Genomic DNA, 16,621 nt, shown 5'->3' with positions numbered 1-16,621 from the left:
GCCATTCATGACAGCCAGCTACTGTCACTCGGGCTGTTGAACAGCTGGTATAAACCTTCCGGTTCTTGTATTGCCATAATCCAAATATTATAGAGAAGTGTCTTGTGCGTGTGATATCTACCGAAATAGTCTGTGTGGCCGCCCAAGGGGTGGGTGTGAATGTCGCCTTCCTTTCTAGTTAATATCAGCCGGCACACCAACGCGAGCCAGCACATTAGCTGGCCCATGTTCCATCCACGGCCTCAGCTTCTGGTCGTTGGCCACCCACACCATTCCCAGCATAGCGGCCGCGTTTGCATCGGCCCCGTTCACCCCGGCAGCTCGTCGCGGAACAACCAAGATCCAATTCCTGTCCAGCACCACGTTATGCGGTATCGCCTCGTCCGCCCCTGTTTCTTCCGACTTCTTCTCATGAATGCGATCGAGAACGTCCTCGGCCTGGGCGAGAAGTGTCTGGTAAATTCCCAAAAGGGCGTCGGCCAACGGGAGCCCATTCTCAAATCGATGGATGAAGCATTTGAACGGCAGGCCTGCTGCTACCTGCTGCTGCACTGACGGGCCATCACTAGAGTCTGGCCACAGCGCGAACTTGTCGGCGTCGGGAGCAGGAAAGAGCTGCATGTGCTTGTGCAGTCGACTGCACCCGCCGTCGATGCCGCAGTTGAAGATGGCCAGGTACCGCTTCCGGCCGCCGCCTAGCGAAGACAGGACCTGCCACAAGGCGGTGAAATCCTGGATATCCAGCGCTTCATGCTGCCTCCTGAAGCCGTCTTGTGTGAGGAGAAGGAGGTGCGGTCTTGCGGCAGAAAACTTGTTGAGGGCGAGGAGGTGAGTCGGCCCAATCTCTGCCATCTCGTACCCGCTGACGTCGATGTCGCTGCCTGGCCGGGGTCCGGAGCTTCTTTGCCGTCCTGGCAGAGACGTTGCCGGCTGCTCGACTGATCCGGCCTTTGGTTTACGGTCGAGACCTGAGAGGAGTCGGAATTCGAACTTGAGATATGTTAGTTTCGCTATTTCCACCGGTCGGTTACCATTCGCTCCAAGAGGCTTGCCTGAAACCCATTGTCCGAATTGACGAAGCTCTGGTAATCTTTATTGAAGATGACAATGCCTTGTTCGACCTGTCGATCGAAATCAGCGCATATCCGCTCTTCGTCCAGCTCCATTGCGAAAATTCGTGATCTCTGTTTCCGAGCGACAGGCAAAACAAGTGAAATTAAGGACCTGGCGTGAGCTATGTTGGTTTAAATATAAATCTACGCTCTGTCGGACGCAAAGAACACGAGGTGAGACGGCGCAAAAACCCCGCCTCAGTTTCAGGCCCGCTATCGGGGCCGACGGCCTGCATGAAAGCCCCATCTGACGGGATGACGTGTGGGACACCCATGTACGAATATGTGTGGGCAAGTAAAAACGCCAAGCGTCAAAAGGCGGAATCAGCTCGCCGTGGATGTTCCACCAATTCAGCTTCCAAAACTTAATAGATACCGTAGCCGCGCCTAAACCATTTCCCCAACAACGCCGCCGGCCTTCGCCTTCAAAAATGCCTTGTTCGCTTTCGAGGAAATGTATTGCCGCCAGACCGCAAGGCGATTTCGAAAGTACCACACTGACAGACAGAAGAGGGTCAGGATGGCACCGGCGATAACAAAGGGAAGCAACCACTCGGTGGTCTGCGCCGCGCCCGAATCAGATGTCGAAAATGCTACGCTTGAGAAGACAGTCTGCCTGGCAGTTAAAAAAAAAATTAAGAATGCAACATGCCTTTTCTTTTTCGCGCTTTCTTATTGTCTTAACTTGGATGGTTGTTGCTTACCGAGAGAAAAGTCCCAGGGAGAAAGATCAAGGTGAGGATCGTGACTGCATTCATGGAAGAGCTGTCGTTTGACATCTTATACGAGATGTCTACGTTTGTGGCGCTGTCTTGCTGCGTGACCATGTTGAAGACCTGTTATTGTATGCGACTCAGCCCGACAAAGTTGCCAATCCCTGTACCTAGCTGGGTGAAACTTACAAAGTTCATCGCAGTGTCCTTCCGGGCTTTGTAGCTCGTGAGCCAGTCCTTTTGGCTGTAGAACGAGTCCCGCACGTACTGGAGCATACCATGTGTATCACGGATGAAGGCGGCCGCAGCTGCCGGACTCTCTTGTTGTCGTGGTTCCTTGGTCGTTGTCGGCATAATGTGCATCGAGTGAGCTTCTAGCATCTTTTCGGCGATTTTGATGGACATGTGACTGCCCGCGATGCCAGAGTCGGCGGTCTGAGACACAAGATGTAGCTCCTTGGTGATGTTTTCAAGTCGAATTCGGCCCTCCATCTCACTTCTTCGGAGCTTGGTATTATGAGGCCCTTTGTCGGTCGAGTAATCGTTCACGTGTTTGATCTGATTCCACCTCCGACCCAAGGTTATTAGTAACAATAGAGGTGCCAATTGGCTAGGAGTGATGTTGAATGTGCAACTCACCTGCGTCATCAACTTATCTCGCACACTCGCAACGTAATCGATTGACTGCTCAAAGGCGATGACGGACATGATAGCATGGATCATGAAGGGACTGAGGGCCAACGCCGTCGAGACTTGCTGAGGAATCCGATCTGGACTGTCAGTGTTGATACCGATTCTTTGTCGTAGCGAAGGAAACCAGTCTTCGGCTTCAGAGGCAGCAATCATGTACAAGGTCAGATTCCGAGCCTTTGAGTGATGCATATAGACGGAGCACGGGGCCCGGTGACCTTGCAAAGCGTGCGGTAGGCCTTTCTCGTAACGCGAGGATTGCGCCCACCGCGGATGCTGGCAGAAGAACTCTATTTTCCCGGTGGCGTCAGTTCGTATCAACTCTGGGGGTGGTGGTCACGGAGAAAATACACATACCAAACACGTCATCCACCTTGTCGCCCTCGCTTTTGCATCTGTTGATAGCCGACCAGTAGTCAGGTCGGCCAATGAGGTCCCCCATGAATCCGCCATGGATGTCGAACTGGCTAAATATTGTTTCGGCTTGCTCTAGAGAAATCGATACTTTCTGGTTGAATGCCGATTCTTTTGACTTTTCAAGCTTGATAAACCTGGCGCTCCCTGTCAGGTCCAAGTCTTCGCAATTGGGGTCCTTTGTAATTTGGTAGTCGATGTAAACCATGACTTACAATACCAGAAGCCTAGGACAACCGCAGGTTTCTGTCGAGAGTGCCTTTATTGTGCGGTCAGTGCCAGGCATCATTGCTTGTTACCGAAAGGTTGCTATTCACATTGATAGCTGCGTCAACCTGCCTAGTGTTTTGGCTTGGAAGAAACACTGTCTCCGCAGCCAGCCCTGAATCAGTGGGACTGGCTATATAAGCACGGTGGTGAAGTTTTGGATGGCCCACCTCCCTCGCCGCAAGAGACTCGAAGAATGTCAATATCGGTCTCTTTGGCAAAGTTGTTTCTCTGGAGGAAAACATTTCGCTGGTCGTGGAGTGTCTGGAATAGCTGCGACTGCAAACCAGCTGCGCTGAATTCGGGGGAAATAGTTGCCCGAGAAGACCGTGCCCAGCAGCCCGTGTCGTCTATCTCCTTCGAGACAGTTTTGGTAAGGCTGTCGAGTGGAGGGGCTTCCCTAGACAGAGACTCATTGCGATTGGTGAGTGTCCGTCCGCTGAATGTGGTTTCCACACGGAACAGATCGAGTAGAGGCTCAGAGGGCGTCACTGGTGATTCGGGTGGTGCGGAGGGCTTCTCTATTGCATCATCTGGCAGATCACCAGACACCATCTTCGGTGATGTAAATGGGAATGTCAATCGATGAAGATGGATAGAGTCGGGAGGTAGAGCCGGTAGACATGCAAGAGAGACATGCAAGAGGGACATGCAAGAGGGTGACCGAAAGATAGAAAAGGATCGGGGGGGTAAGAGCTCTAATTACCTATAATGCCGTGGGACGCGTATGATGGATGGGTCGGGCCGGTCTGGACCATATTTGGCTTGCAGAAATGATTGCGAGTCGCTGGAGCTGAGGACCGATACCACCCTCCATCTTTTAATTCCCGGCCTTCTGAGCCAATCATGCCCCTGAGAACAATTAGGTGGCACAACCCAAAGCCGGCTCTATTGTCACCTGGGTTCAAATTGCCTTACCACAGCACAACCAAGTGGTATTTGCTAAAATGACCAGAAACCCCAAAAAGGGTCGCGGGGAGAATTTCAGAATGCAATAATGCTTTGCAAGAAAATATGAATAGATTGGCTATGAACTCGTGAAGCTGTCAAGGCTCCAGGTAGCCGCTAGTTAGCGTTCTCAGTGGTGATGATGCGAGCCTCGTCACACAGTTCCGAATGGGGAAATGCGGTGACAATTTGGGTCGAAGGAATGCATTTGGTGGTAATTCCGGCATCGGGAGAGAGCTCTGTACCGAGGCACTTGCTAGGTAGACCAAGGCCGCATTATACATATTCTTAGCAAGTAATTAACTGAGTATGTATAATTATACGAAGACTCCGGACAAAAGAAAGGGTCGCCCTCCATAGCACTACCCCTGGCCTAGAAGCCTGTCCAACTCCCTGGAAAAGCCCTGAAGCCCTTTATATTCTTGCACTATGAAATATAGCCAAGGTTATATGTACCTACTTACTACAGAGGTAGCTGGCGTGTTGAGCTTAGCCCCTACGCTGTTACGGACCACGGCTTGTTAGCCGAGCGTGTTCAAGCCGTCCGCAATAAGACCGTAGTCTGCACGCACCCTGGAAATCTCACGCGGCCACCTCCCCCCACTAGGACGATTTCCACAGGAGGTCGCCAAGGTAGGGGGTGCGCGTAGCAGCGACGATGCTCGATAGGCGAGAGTCGCGGACGCTCTGGGCCACAGCGGCCGTGCCGATCGTCACGCTGACGAGGGCCAGGGCGATGGATGCCTCATCAGCTGCCCTGCCACCAGACTCCACGGGGACTCCGGAGAGCGGAGTTGTCAACTCCACTGCAAAGGTGCAATTGGACGATACTTCAATCTCTCCTTCCAGATATTCATTATCATTCTTGCCCGCTAAACTATCGGGTATTGGTCAAGAGTGTTCTCTTGGGCACTTCATCCGAGCTGGCGGTCGTCGCCTGACCTAACTATATATCAGTTAGCAACATGCCGCGGCTTCATTATTTCATTTCCCACTCTCTTGATCAGACACCTACCCCAGCCCAGACATGAAATGTTTCTTCTTGTTTCGGAACTCGGTCTCAGTGTCAAATGACATACTTAGGCCCCGTGAGTTGACACCGGTTCCCAGTCTCGGAAATGTGACCTCGTCGAACTGGCAATTTTGTCAGAGAAGCTCCGCCTGCCCACCAGTCAGTCCGCTCATAGAAGAACGGCACGTGGCTTGTTTTCCTACGCGAGGAATATCTATAAGTAAGGGGCTTTCCCAGGAGGATATCTCTATTTTCTTTTGTCGACCACCGCCCTTCTCGCAGCTAGACCAGAGCCAAAACTCTCCTCAACTTGGCCATTCTCGACACTGCTCCACAAAGTCTACATCTTCCTCCTTATTGACTAACCAGGTATCTGCACGCCCACCTTCTAATTCACTTTCCTAGAGCCAGAACACTGAGTATACTATTGCTAACACATGCCTATTTCGAATCATCATAGTCACTTTATATTAGGTTCCTCTCAGGCGTTGGCTTGACGAAAGGATCGCTCGACAATATCCGGTCCGTGCTTCCAGCGGTGAGATACTATCAACAATATCACAATGTGCAGGTGCATGTTGGTCAACTATCAAGGGTGCGGACACGCTAGGTGGCATCGAGCGCCAGACTTCGACCAGTATCCATGCCCTTTAAAAGCCCACCCCCCTCAGGATGATGAGGAAATGGGAATGTGCGACGCGCGTAACAATGCTACCGAAACGTTCGGCAATCCGTCTGTCACTGGCAAGTTGTTTCAATGCAAAGAAGAGGATAAGAAGAGGGCCAAAGACAAGAATAAAAATAAAAAGGCAACGCCTAGGCTTAAAAAGGTCTAAGGCACAAAGTGGACCAGGTGTTTTCTCTACGCTGAGGCCTCTCTCGAGGTAAGGTTCGAACATCCTGCTCTCAAGGGAGCTGACTAGACGCTGAGGATGTATACCATGTAATGAGCTTTGGCTAACCAGAAGACTACTAGACCTAAGATGATGGGACAGAGAGATATTTGAGGGCCGTTGGGGTCGCAACGAGCGAATTTATAATCTTGGAGCCCACGCGAGCGATTTGGGGGAGGCATACCATTATGCAAGGAACATATGATCCTCGAGGCAGAGTCTCTGGAATCCTGGATATTGGGTGTCTTTGGCCAAATATTTTATTCGCGTACCTCCTTAGCTACTTAGTCACCCAATCTTTCATTTTGGAATATAGCCTAAGCAATATTACTTCAGGGTAACAATATGTATGTGGATATTGCAGTTAAGCATACTGGTACAAAAAGAAAAGGCGCAATCACTTGTTATAGTGAAGTATTTCAGATGCTAGGATCGACTTTAGACTCCCGTGGCAGGTCCGTTTGACGGCTGGACCTCTGAACGCCTTTACTCTATTTCATATATTGAGGTATCAGCCGTTTCTAGTGGCGCTTGTTGAGGGTCTTTTCGGCCGAGCAGTGACTGTCGGTGCTCCCTTGAGGTGATTTTTCGGATCCAGCCCTGTACCATCCTCGCCATCCTCGTCGTCTTCCGTCTCGTCATCTTCTTCACTGTTGTCCTCGCTATCGTCGCTTTCTTCTCCCTGTCCTGTGCTGCCACGGTCACTCTCGTCGGTCTCGTCTGCTGAGCTGTCTCGAGACTCCCGTTCGCTTCCGCCGCTTTCAGCCAGGCCTTCTCCCTCCCAATCGTCCTCCTCGTCGCTGCTTTCATCCGCTGCCAGTGCCAGCTCCTCGGCCAGAGACAATCTACGCTTCGGCGCCAGCCTCGTCGGACGCTCTCTTGCGTCTGTGTCAAGTTGTCGGTCAGCTCTGGGCAGAATGTCGACTGACGTGTGGAAGATGTCAACTCACGCTCCTCTACAATTCCCTGCACCGTGTTGCGCCTCACCAAGGCTGGTGAACTGGACACGGAGTTCCTTGATGCTGAATCTAAGAGGGTTGCCGGAATAGTTACGCTGCGCCCAAAAGAGACAGTACGCTGCAGCCCAGGCTCCGCAGCACGTACCTCTTCTTGGCTGGGTACTCGGGGAGCCGGGTGTACTCGGGGACCCGTGTGTACTCGGGGAGCCGTGTCTTTGGGGACGACGGCATCTAGGATTGCGGGCTGGGAAGGCAAGCCAAACCCTGGGCTCTCAAGCTGGAGCGCCCGGAAAATGATTCTGTTATAGCCGTCGTAAAAGTGCTGTTGAAGAAGCTCAAAACCTGTGCGCGAGGGGAGGCGGTTTGGTGTCAGTAATTCGATTTTTCTTTGTCAAACCAAGGCCTCCTCGACGAAAGCAAAGGCGCCAGAGTTTCAAAATCACTTACTGCCCCCGTGGATTCGGTTGACTTCCTTGACGATTTTCAGTTGTCCTTCTGCAAGCTCCAGCGAGTCTACGGCCACTTGAATCGCGGCGTTAACTCGCCTCTCCGCATGGAGCTCTTTGGCCAGGTGTGAGTTGGTTGTAGTGTCGGATCTCCCTTGTTGGCAAATGCAGTCTGCATTGGGCGATCGAGTGACCGTCTGGTCGAGAGGTGGGAACCTCTCCATGGCCTGGTCTAGCTGCTCTGGTCGCTCCGGGTCCTCGTCTGGGCTGTGCTCGGGGTCCTCGTCTGAGCTGTGCTCGGGGTCCTCGTCTAGGCTGTGCTCCGGGTCCTCTTCTGGGCTGTGCACCATCTGAGGTACCTCCGTGACATATACACCATCTAGTGTCTGAAGTTCCACATCGTCTATGGTAACAACGTCACCATTTCGTGCATCCAACTTGCCAGTGAAATCAGGCTCGGGCATGAGCACGAGTAAGCTTGGATGCTTCGGGGTGGCGGTCTCGTCGGGCCGCTTGGGATGCAGCTGTGTCACATCATCCTTGATAGCCCTCAAGGATGCCAAGGTATCCTCGAGGGAGTGTTGCAGTTGCCCAAGCGTAGGGCACAAGACTTCGGCCAGGCGTTCCCGGGATTCTTCCAGGGGTAACAGGTCGAGGAGGATGTGGAGGGCGAGCTGGAGACTGGGCCCCAGGGCCAGCACAGCACCGACGAGGACGTCTTTGTCGGGGTTTTGGAGCGGCTTCGGCTGCAGGTTCAGCCGCGCCACGGCAGAGACGGGGTTGCCCAAGGGGTTGCCGCGGTGGCCAGAGCGTAGAAGCCGAAACAGATCCATCCTATCAGGCAAGGCAGGGAGAGAATCGGGGTAAATCCCGCACGTATTATCCGTCACGTCACGGGAGGTGGGGGTTGCGTTTGAATTGGTTGTTTGCAGGGTCACCGGATAGGAGAGCCAAGCCAAGGAATGTGAGAGAAGAGAAACGGAAGGGCAAAGAGATCGAACTGGACGAGAATAGCGACTGAAGCACGAAGTGCTCAGATGGCGCGGGGCGGGATGCGGGAGTGGCGGTGTGTGCGTGGGTAGCGGACAGCGGGTAGTGGGTAGTGGGTAGTGGGTAGCGGCCCAGCGCGGCGGAGGGGTTGTTGACACTGCTGTAGGTATCCACACCGCCCAACGCTAGATACCGCCCAACGCTGGATCGGGAACGGACGACGCAAGGGCTGAGACAAGGTCTCGATGCCAGCTGGCAGGGTGGGACCACAAACACGTGAACTGTGCCATTAGATGCCATTATCATATTTGTTGATGTTTTGATGCTCAAGTGAGACAATGAATGAAAATTCCACATGTTTTCTTTTCTCCCTTCTTTTCTTAATTCATGATAACTAACAATATAATTATTACGAATTCAGCCCACTCGGATAATTAGCTCCCTGCGCCAGGGTTTTCTGAAGGCAGCCAAACGACAATCAAGATATCAACTACCTACCTAGGTACAAAGGAAAAGAGTCATCTAATTGCCTCTTTCATCTCAATTCAATATTTGAACTAGCTATATATGGTAATTAACTACGTGCACGTAGATAAGTACGTGCACGTAGATAAGTACGTGCACGTAGATAAGTACGTGCACGTAGATAAGTACTGCACGTAGATAAGTACTGCACGTAGATATCTGCACTCATCTTTAACTTTCCCTCTCTTGTTCAGGTTGTTTACCAAGTGAATCGAGATAATTACGGCCAACCCTCGTCTGCAGGACATGGCCCAGGACGCGGCTCTCAGTGAGCGAAGCGGAAATCCAACCGCTTCGGACCCTCGTCGGTCGTGTTGAGCACATAGTCTTCTCGCTCCTGCTGTGTCATTGCGCTCCACTTCTGGTCGCGCAGCTTGTTGCGCCAGATGTAGAAAGCCTTCACAATGTAGAACAGGACAATGTTGAAGCACGTAATCCCCAACAAGATCTTGTTACCCCGAATGTAGAGCGGCTGGTCGTCGTCGCGGTAGATGTTGGCACCGATGATGTTGCCGCTCTGCACCGTCATGTTGTAGAGGGCTGCAGAAACGGCACGGGTGCGCACCGTGTTGCTGTTCCGGGCGTTCCAGGCGACCAGGATGGCGTGGCAGTACGGGTACGACAGCAGGCCCGTCAGCATGGCATAGCGGACCCAAGGCGAAGCCGCGGCTGGCAGGGCGACCAGAGCGGCCACCCAAGGCAGGATCCAGATGTTGGACAAGGACGACACAATCGACCGCTCGCCCAGCTTCTTGGAGACCCACGTGAGGATGATGAGGTTGACAGCGAACAGGAACTGCGACGGAATAGCCAGCAGGTTGGCGTGGAAAACGCTGAAGCCGAGGTTCCGGAGAATGTAGGACAGGTAGGTGCCCGGAGGCACGGGGGGGATGTAGGCGGTCAGGCCGATCAGATAGAGCGGCCACATCTCCCAGTCGTTCAGCGCCTTCCACAGCCTGACGGGCCCCACAGCCTGCCTGTTGTTCATGTCACCCTTGCTGGGGTCGTCGCGGAGGAGGCGGTTGACCATGATGGACTCCTCGCGGTCGCTGAACCAGCCGTCCTTGCCGCGGAACCAGTTCCTGGTCTGGCACGGCCCGGGAGGCATGAGGCCCCACGAGAAGATGCCAACGAGGAGCGTGACGATGCCCTCGATGAGGAACAGCCACCGCCACCCGCCCCAGCCGCGGACGCCTCTCATCTGGAGGATGCCGGCGGCGAGCAGCGATCCCACAATGTTGACGGTGCTGAGCGCGGTCCAGAACCACGCGAGGCGCGTGGGCAGCTCTCTGGACTTGTAAAAGTAGGTCAGCCACAGCACAATGTCGGGGATGAATCCTCCCATGAGGAGGCCCAGCAGGGCCTTGATGGCGTAGAAGCCGGCCTTGTTAGAGAGGAACGCCTGCGAGCCGGCCACGATGGACCAGGCCACCATAATGGTCGGGATCCAGCGGTCGGCGCCGATCTTTTTGCTGATGAGGCCGCTGGGGAGTTCTGCCGACAAGAAGGAAGCGAGGAAGATGGTCTGGCCGTAGTTGAAGTCGTTGGTGTTCATGCCTGGTGCCGGGGCCATCAAAGTCAGCTGCGGTTGGCAGTTGGGCCACCATGGCCCGTGGGTAGGGGGGTGATTACGGCATGCAGCCCGTGGGTAGGGGGGTGATTGCGGCATGCAGCCCGTGGGTAGGGGGGTGATTACGGCATGCAAGTGCAGCCAGCCTCGGTGCTAGGTATATATATATGAAGCCACCGCGCCACGTGTGTGGCCGGACACGCACCCCAGGTTACAGGTCGACGGGTAATATCGACGGGTAGTAGAGTGACGACATGGGGGGTCAAGACTTACCAATCTCGGGGAGCATGTTGTCGGATATGGCCCTGTTGATGTTGCGGCGGTGCAGGTCGAGGGCACAAAACATGATCCAAGCCCAGAGCATGATTCTCAGGTCGATCTTGCGGACCAGCCTCCGCTCTTCCTCGGCCGTCCAGGTGAAGCTAGGGTCGAAGCGGTGCCGGTTCTCGTAGCTGGCCTCTTCGTAGATGCCGCGCCAGCGGTCCGCTATGACGGGGTTCTTGAAGATGTGCTCGTCAGACGAGCCATAGCCTCCATCGGCAAGGCTCTCGCGAGACGCGGCGGCGGGGCTCGACGCTCCCGGCGATGCCTCCTTGGTGTCGGCGGCATACTCGTAGGCCGTCGACTCCTTGGGCTTGAGCACGTCAGACATTGCAGGTCCCCACGGGACGGTAGCGAATAAGACTGAGGTCGCGGACTGGAAAGTCTAGGGTCCGCTGCCACACCTTCACCGTCCACGGTGGTGCCATGCCGAAGATCCGGATTAATATACTTTGGACATGCTGGACACTGGCCGCCCACCGCCCGGCCTCAATCAGCGTCGCAGTGGGGGTCGAATGTTGCAAGCCATACCAAGGCTTGCGCCATGGGCCACGACGGCGCGTTATCAATGGCGCCATCTCGCACGCTCATTGCAATTCGGCACTGGCGCACGGCAAAACATTGGGAAACATGGGGTATGTATGCTACCAGCCCGCCCCCGTGTGCTGCTGCGTGTGCTGCTGCGTGTGCTGCTGCATGTGCCTTGTATGCGGCCAAGAGTACGCCGTCGTGCCTTGTATGCGGCCAAAAGTACGCCGTCGGGGTCTGGGCAAGCTGTTGCCGGTGGCCAGCCGGTGGCCATCTCCAGCTCGGGGCCAGCGCGAAAAGTCCAAGACTTGAGGCTTCAATAGTCGCCTCCCGTGGCCTACATGAGAATCGCCATTGAGAAGCTAAGCAAGCTAACTGGCACTCATATCGTGCAATATCGCCTCGGGGAACCTTGGCAGTTATTCTCATTCGCACAGCGTGACAATGGCGTGCTCCAGGCCTGGGATTCGCTCTTTGATTGGCACATTCGATAGTCAGATGCCCTCGGTTGCCCCCAACCACCCGCCGTTACAGTGCAGGATTGTCAAGACTTGATTGGACAGCAGAACGCTTTGTGGACGGAATACCGAGGTTGTTTGTCTATGGAGCCCTCAGGCCCCATTAAACGAATATCTTGGAGTCCAGGACAGGAAAAGCTGGTTCAAGAGCAAAGAGCCCAATCAAAATCAAATTACGCAAAAGCACTAATCCCCTATCACTAATCCCCTGACTGTCACTAATCCTCTGACTGTCGCTAATCCCCTGACTGTCACTAATCCCCTGACTGTCGCTACTCTCCCTTATCTGCCTGGGCACAAAGGAAAGTATAAGCTCCACGTGTAGCCGCGCACGAAACAAAAACATGTGTTCAAACTCCCCGGCATACCAAGCCCCCAAGTGTATCATTGCTTTCACCGCCCAATTCAACCATTCCACCACCAACAATCACCTTACGCAGCCGCCACCTGAGGACGAGACGTAAGGGATGGGTACTCGATCGGCCTCCTCCCAGGGTTCAGCCCGGGAACCTCGACATTGATGAGGGCATTCCACGTCTTCATCAGAGACTCGAGGTAGAGCTCATAGCCGCTGTTGGGTCCGACGTTGCCATCGCCAGCAAACTCGGAAGCGAGGTAGATGAGCTCGTCGACCGTGACGTCCCTGTGGTCAACAACGGAAATGCACAGAATGTAGGCGAGGATGTTCTTGTGGTTGGAGATGACGCCCTCGTTCCGGAAGTTGTACTTGTACGTGTACATGTCGACGCGGATAATAGCATTGCTGTTGCGATGTCCTCTATTAGCCCCGAATTGGCGTGGGAAGACCAGACCGTGACACAGACGCAAGCCGGGCACTCACTGCTTGATGCACACAAAGAACTTCTTGTCGTAGCTCTCGCCTGCTCCGGAATCGCCGAGGATGGCCGAGAGCCCCGTCTTCACCACGCTCTTGAAGCCCTCCAGCACTCCTTTGGACCCGGTCTCGGATGCGCCAAAGAAGGCATCAACTGCATCCTCGACGCCTTTTCCGGGCTATTGGCGACGAACAGCGTTAGCAGCTAGGCTTCGCGTTGACGGACATGGCTTGCCCCTTACCGTGGTTTCCGTGTCGACTTGGACATGGCGCTCGAACCTCAGCGCCCTCCTGCCCGGAACGCTCGTCTTTTGGGCCGACTCGCGGTCCAGGAACATGGTCTTCAGCTCCGACTCAAAAGTGTCGAGCCGGGCGTCCGCCAGTTTCATCATGAGCTCGAGCTGCTCCTTGGCCTGGGCCTCCTTCTCCTTGCTGTTGTCGAGCGCATTTGCGATGGCACTGACGGCGGCACCCATTGTGTCGATGTATTGTAGTATGGTCAGGGAGATTTGTGTGTCTTGGTGGGTGAGTATGTGTTAGTGGGTGAGTATGTGTTGGTGGATGAGAATGTGTTGGGTGGGTGAGAATTGTGCCAGGTTTCAAGTTTGAGTCTGTCAAACAATTCAAGCTGGATCATCTTGGGTTGTCTGCAACACCAATGCGGCGCTTTTTATACACAACCTGTTTCTCTCCAGACCAGATGTTTTAGGGGAAATGTCTCCGCCGGGCCATCGAGCTAAGAGATTGGGGCGTTATCAAGCCAGGCTGGAGTGTCAGCGGGGCGTTGTAGCGTATGCATCATCCCCACCCTCCTGGCCCATGATTCGCTGCCCAGGGCCAAGCCTGGAGCGAGATTCCCAAAAGAGTCTTTCAGCTCGTCAGCACAGTGAAACGGGAGCATTGGCCTTTGGCGAGGACCGTGGAATCCCCATGATTTCATAAATGCCACAATATCTATTCAGCTGCGCCACTTAACAGGCTAAATGCAGCTGCATACTAAAGAGGAAGCGTTCAGCTGTCCACTTGTCGAGGCCGGCTATCCTTGTTGAGAACTCAAGCAAGCTTGGCACAGGTATACGAGAAGTGATCACATCAATCACATGCATAATCCAAAGATCTACCGCCGTGACTTAAGATGGAGGCGCGCTCTTTAGGACAGGTCCACGGCGGCGGCTGAGCTAAATCCAGGCCAAAACGAACAGGCCGGTACCTACCTTGGTTAGTTTGACTAGGCATTTTGTGTCTTATCTACCAACGCGTAAGAGCAAGCCACACATGGTGTTGCAAAGGCATTTTGTGTCTTATCTACCAACACGTAAGAGCAAGCCACACATGGTGTTGCAACTTGCAGCTACCCAGCTTGCCGGCCGGCAACTTTGATGTGTGAAAGAAGAAGCTGGGACGCACCTGTGACATTGCGGCTCTCTTCATACCACGCCCAGACTTTGTGCAGGCCGGTAGATGGTCAACCCTAGACAACTAGGCCTCGCACCGCCGAACAGCGGCACGTGAGGCGCATAGCATGATCTCGGGCATGCCAGTGCGGAAACAAGATTCCATTGTAATCCGCGCCTGGCTTCCTAAGATGGGACTTTGCGTGAAAGCTGTTGGACTTTGCGTGAGAGCTGTGTGATGGAGCGTCAGTGTATAGGAGCTGACGACCACCTGCTAAAAGACACGCTATATCAAACGGCATCTATTAAATGTGCCAAAAATTTAATATAGTCCCTCTTCTCGATGGCCATCCACGACTTCAAAGCAACAAATACACAGGCATTATCAAGTATATGTATGGTTGCGCTATATAACGGTTTCAAGAACAATTAAAACCCCTGGGAGATAATATCTTGGATTAATAAACCCCCATCCAATTAATAATGTCTCACGAAGGAACCTATCACCACTTGTGAGCTTGATTGCGTGATCCCGTCTGCCCCGGCACCTGAACACCGTTACTGACAAATGCAGCATCCGACCCCGCATTGTCTCTTAGGGTGGTTTGGACTATAAAGATCGCCGTCAATGTTCTGTTGGGCAACTGTTTTTTGCTTGTTGCTAGAGCCCAAGTTCTTGCGGTAATCAGGAGACTCGGATCTGCTTGCGCTGTCGCCTTTCCACGCGCCACCGACTCGTTCGACCCACAGTCACACGTTGAGAAATCATTGTTGCTAGACCCCTGAAAACCGGCACGGGCAATATCTGCGACGACACTCACCATCGATACCATGGCTACTCCCGACGTGGCAAACCCGGTAGCCCCCACCATTGGCGAACGGGTGGAGCCGTTCCAGGACAGCAAGAAGGTCCAGCAGCACAATGTGAACACGACTTTGTACTACTACAACGAAGAAGAAGGCGGCAACCCCCCTGCTCCGGCATATGTTGGGTAAGCAGGAGTGAATCATGGATAGACACCAATTACTAACAATGGCCCAGCCGCCCCGAGACTGCCATCGACCGGCCGGTAGTCCCAGTGAACGTGGTGGTGACGGATATAACAGGCAGCGAAGACAAGTATGCGCTTGACAGCCATGGCTTCCAAATCTACCGCCACGAGAGCAAGGAAAAGGAGTTTGTCGACGACGACAAGATCAAAGCCGAGTATTACGCCGAGACGGAGCAGCTTTTGAAGAACGCGTAAGTCCGAGACTCAAACGCCGAGTTTCAAGAGACCTGAGTCGCTTGCATTCAAATATATTGGCGGAGAGCTCGGTGTGGGTTTCCACTGACAAAGAGGGCCGCACAGAACGGGCGCCTCAAGGATCTTCATCTTTGATCACACCATCCGGCGCCAACCCAAGGACTCGAGACCTGCCGAACCCTCGGCCCGCAACATCCTCCGGGGACCTGTTCGTCGCGTCCATATCGACCAATCATACACGGCGTCCATCAGCCGCGTGGCCCATCACCTGCCCGACGAGGCCGAGGAGCTGCTGCAGAAGCGCTTCCAGATCATCAACGTAAGTGATGGCGCTCTATTCCCAGAGCTACCCATGGAACTGCCATCACCAGGCTAATGCTGAAATGGCTGTACCACGACGCAGGTGTGGCGTCCGATCAAGACAATCCTCAAAGACCCGCTCGGAGTCGCCGATGCACACTCGGTGCCCGAGTCGGATCTCCTCGGCGCTGCCCTCATCTATCCCAACCGCAACGGAGAAACGTTCGTTGTCAAGCCAAACCCGGCCCATCGCTGGTATTTCAAGTACGCCCAGCGGCCCGACGAGGTGACGTTGATCAAGTGCTTCGACACCCTTGACCAGCCGGGCGTCGCCCGCCGTATCCCGCACTCGGCCTTCACTGACCCCGCCGAGGAGGACAAGTATCCTCGCGAGAGCATCGAGGTGCGAGCGTTAGTCTTTTACGACTAATCAGGCGTATCGACTCCTTCCAGCTTACAGTCGGCCATGTGAGAGAGAAATTGGCTGCAAGGAAGTGTGGGCCGCTGAAGGAGCTGGGAGAGAGAGGAACAGTAGTGTCCCTCAAGTTGCTTTCTACGTCGCGTTACCCTGTTTGGGGTTGTAAAGAGGGTTCCAGCAGATACCTGACGATGAATAATGAAGGAAATTGCCGGCGCAAGTTTCCAAACTTGTCCGTCAAAGATCGAGTAATCATACTGCCATGAGAACGCCACTGCCCGCCGATAATGCATAATCTGCGCATCAACACGCTCAGGTGGGTAATTGGCGTCAGAGGCGCCCAACTGTTTCAATGCATTGCGTCGATATTGTGCCACGCTTTTGGTGGGATGGGTTGCTTCCGGTTGGTGTAGGACTGTATGAACATGACAGAATACTTCAGCCATGAAGCCAAGGGCAACGGAAACAGTCGAGCGGTTTGATCGCATGATCGATGTGATTGATTACTAGAGCAACAAAAA

At 53.9% G+C, this 16,621-nt stretch overlaps 7 protein-coding genes across 7 annotated transcripts; 1 reads left to right on the top strand and 6 right to left on the bottom strand.

Moving 5' to 3' along the window:
• Positions 1–45: 45 nt before the first annotated feature.
• Positions 46–1,075, bottom strand: B0T26DRAFT_699573 (ATP adenylyltransferase-domain-containing protein). Its single transcript, XM_060441478.1, has one exon. The coding sequence runs from the start codon at positions 850–852 to the stop codon at positions 175–177; it is 678 nt and encodes a 225-aa protein (XP_060301736.1). The 5' UTR covers positions 853–1,075; the 3' UTR covers positions 46–174.
• Positions 1,076–1,575: 500 nt separating this feature from the next.
• Positions 1,576–3,345, bottom strand: B0T26DRAFT_186900 (uncharacterized protein). The gene is made up of 5 exons (XM_060433651.1): positions 3,145–3,345; positions 2,873–3,066; positions 2,465–2,805; positions 2,015–2,383; positions 1,576–1,948 (listed from the first exon to the last, which is right to left on the bottom strand). Exons 1-5 carry the CDS (start codon positions 3,216–3,218, stop codon positions 1,793–1,795), a joined length of 1,134 nt encoding a protein of 377 aa, XP_060301735.1. The 5' UTR covers positions 3,219–3,345; the 3' UTR covers positions 1,576–1,792.
• Positions 3,346–4,747: 1,402 nt separating this feature from the next.
• Positions 4,748–5,221, bottom strand: B0T26DRAFT_673345 (uncharacterized protein; the record flags this gene model as incomplete). Its single annotated transcript, XM_060439585.1, has 2 exons — positions 4,748–5,021; positions 5,160–5,221. The coding sequence occupies 2 exons, from the start codon at positions 5,219–5,221 to the stop codon at positions 4,748–4,750; spliced, it is 336 nt and encodes a 111-aa protein (XP_060301734.1).
• A 1,081-nt stretch (positions 5,222–6,302) lies between these two features.
• On the bottom strand, positions 6,303–8,567 carry B0T26DRAFT_699566 (uncharacterized protein). The gene is made up of 3 exons (XM_060441477.1): positions 7,456–8,567; positions 7,000–7,350; positions 6,303–6,934 (listed from the first exon to the last, which is right to left on the bottom strand). The coding sequence occupies exons 1-3, from the start codon at positions 8,285–8,287 to the stop codon at positions 6,561–6,563; spliced, it is 1,557 nt and encodes a 518-aa protein (XP_060301733.1). The 5' UTR covers positions 8,288–8,567; the 3' UTR covers positions 6,303–6,560.
• Positions 8,568–9,074: 507 nt separating this feature from the next.
• Positions 9,075–10,673, bottom strand: B0T26DRAFT_699565 (major facilitator superfamily domain-containing protein). The gene has a single exon (XM_060441476.1). The coding sequence runs from the start codon at positions 10,636–10,638 to the stop codon at positions 9,235–9,237; it is 1,404 nt and encodes a 467-aa protein (XP_060301732.1). The 5' UTR covers positions 10,639–10,673; the 3' UTR covers positions 9,075–9,234.
• A 1,433-nt stretch (positions 10,674–12,106) lies between these two features.
• On the bottom strand, positions 12,107–13,460 carry B0T26DRAFT_800517 (uncharacterized protein). The gene is made up of 3 exons (XM_060447002.1): positions 12,984–13,460; positions 12,748–12,920; positions 12,107–12,669 (listed from the first exon to the last, which is right to left on the bottom strand). The coding sequence occupies exons 1-3, from the start codon at positions 13,215–13,217 to the stop codon at positions 12,339–12,341; spliced, it is 738 nt and encodes a 245-aa protein (XP_060301731.1). The 5' UTR covers positions 13,218–13,460; the 3' UTR covers positions 12,107–12,338.
• Positions 13,461–14,966: 1,506 nt separating this feature from the next.
• Positions 14,967–16,112, top strand: B0T26DRAFT_639695 (uncharacterized protein; the record flags this gene model as incomplete). The annotated part of the gene is made up of 4 exons (XM_060437158.1): positions 14,967–15,127; positions 15,178–15,378; positions 15,488–15,701; positions 15,786–16,112. The coding sequence occupies 4 exons, from the start codon at positions 14,967–14,969 to the stop codon at positions 16,110–16,112; spliced, it is 903 nt and encodes a 300-aa protein (XP_060301730.1).
• Between the last annotated feature and the right edge of the window lie 509 nt (positions 16,113–16,621).

The sequence above is a fragment of the Lasiosphaeria miniovina genome (genome assembly GCF_030549165.1).
Source record: "Lasiosphaeria miniovina strain SMH2392-1A chromosome Unknown B0T26scaffold_2, whole genome shotgun sequence".
Classification (NCBI taxonomy): domain Eukaryota; kingdom Fungi; phylum Ascomycota; class Sordariomycetes; order Sordariales; family Lasiosphaeriaceae; genus Lasiosphaeria; species Lasiosphaeria miniovina.
The sequence above is the reverse complement of the archived record's forward strand: the minus strand, read 5'-3'. Positions and strand labels throughout refer to the sequence as shown.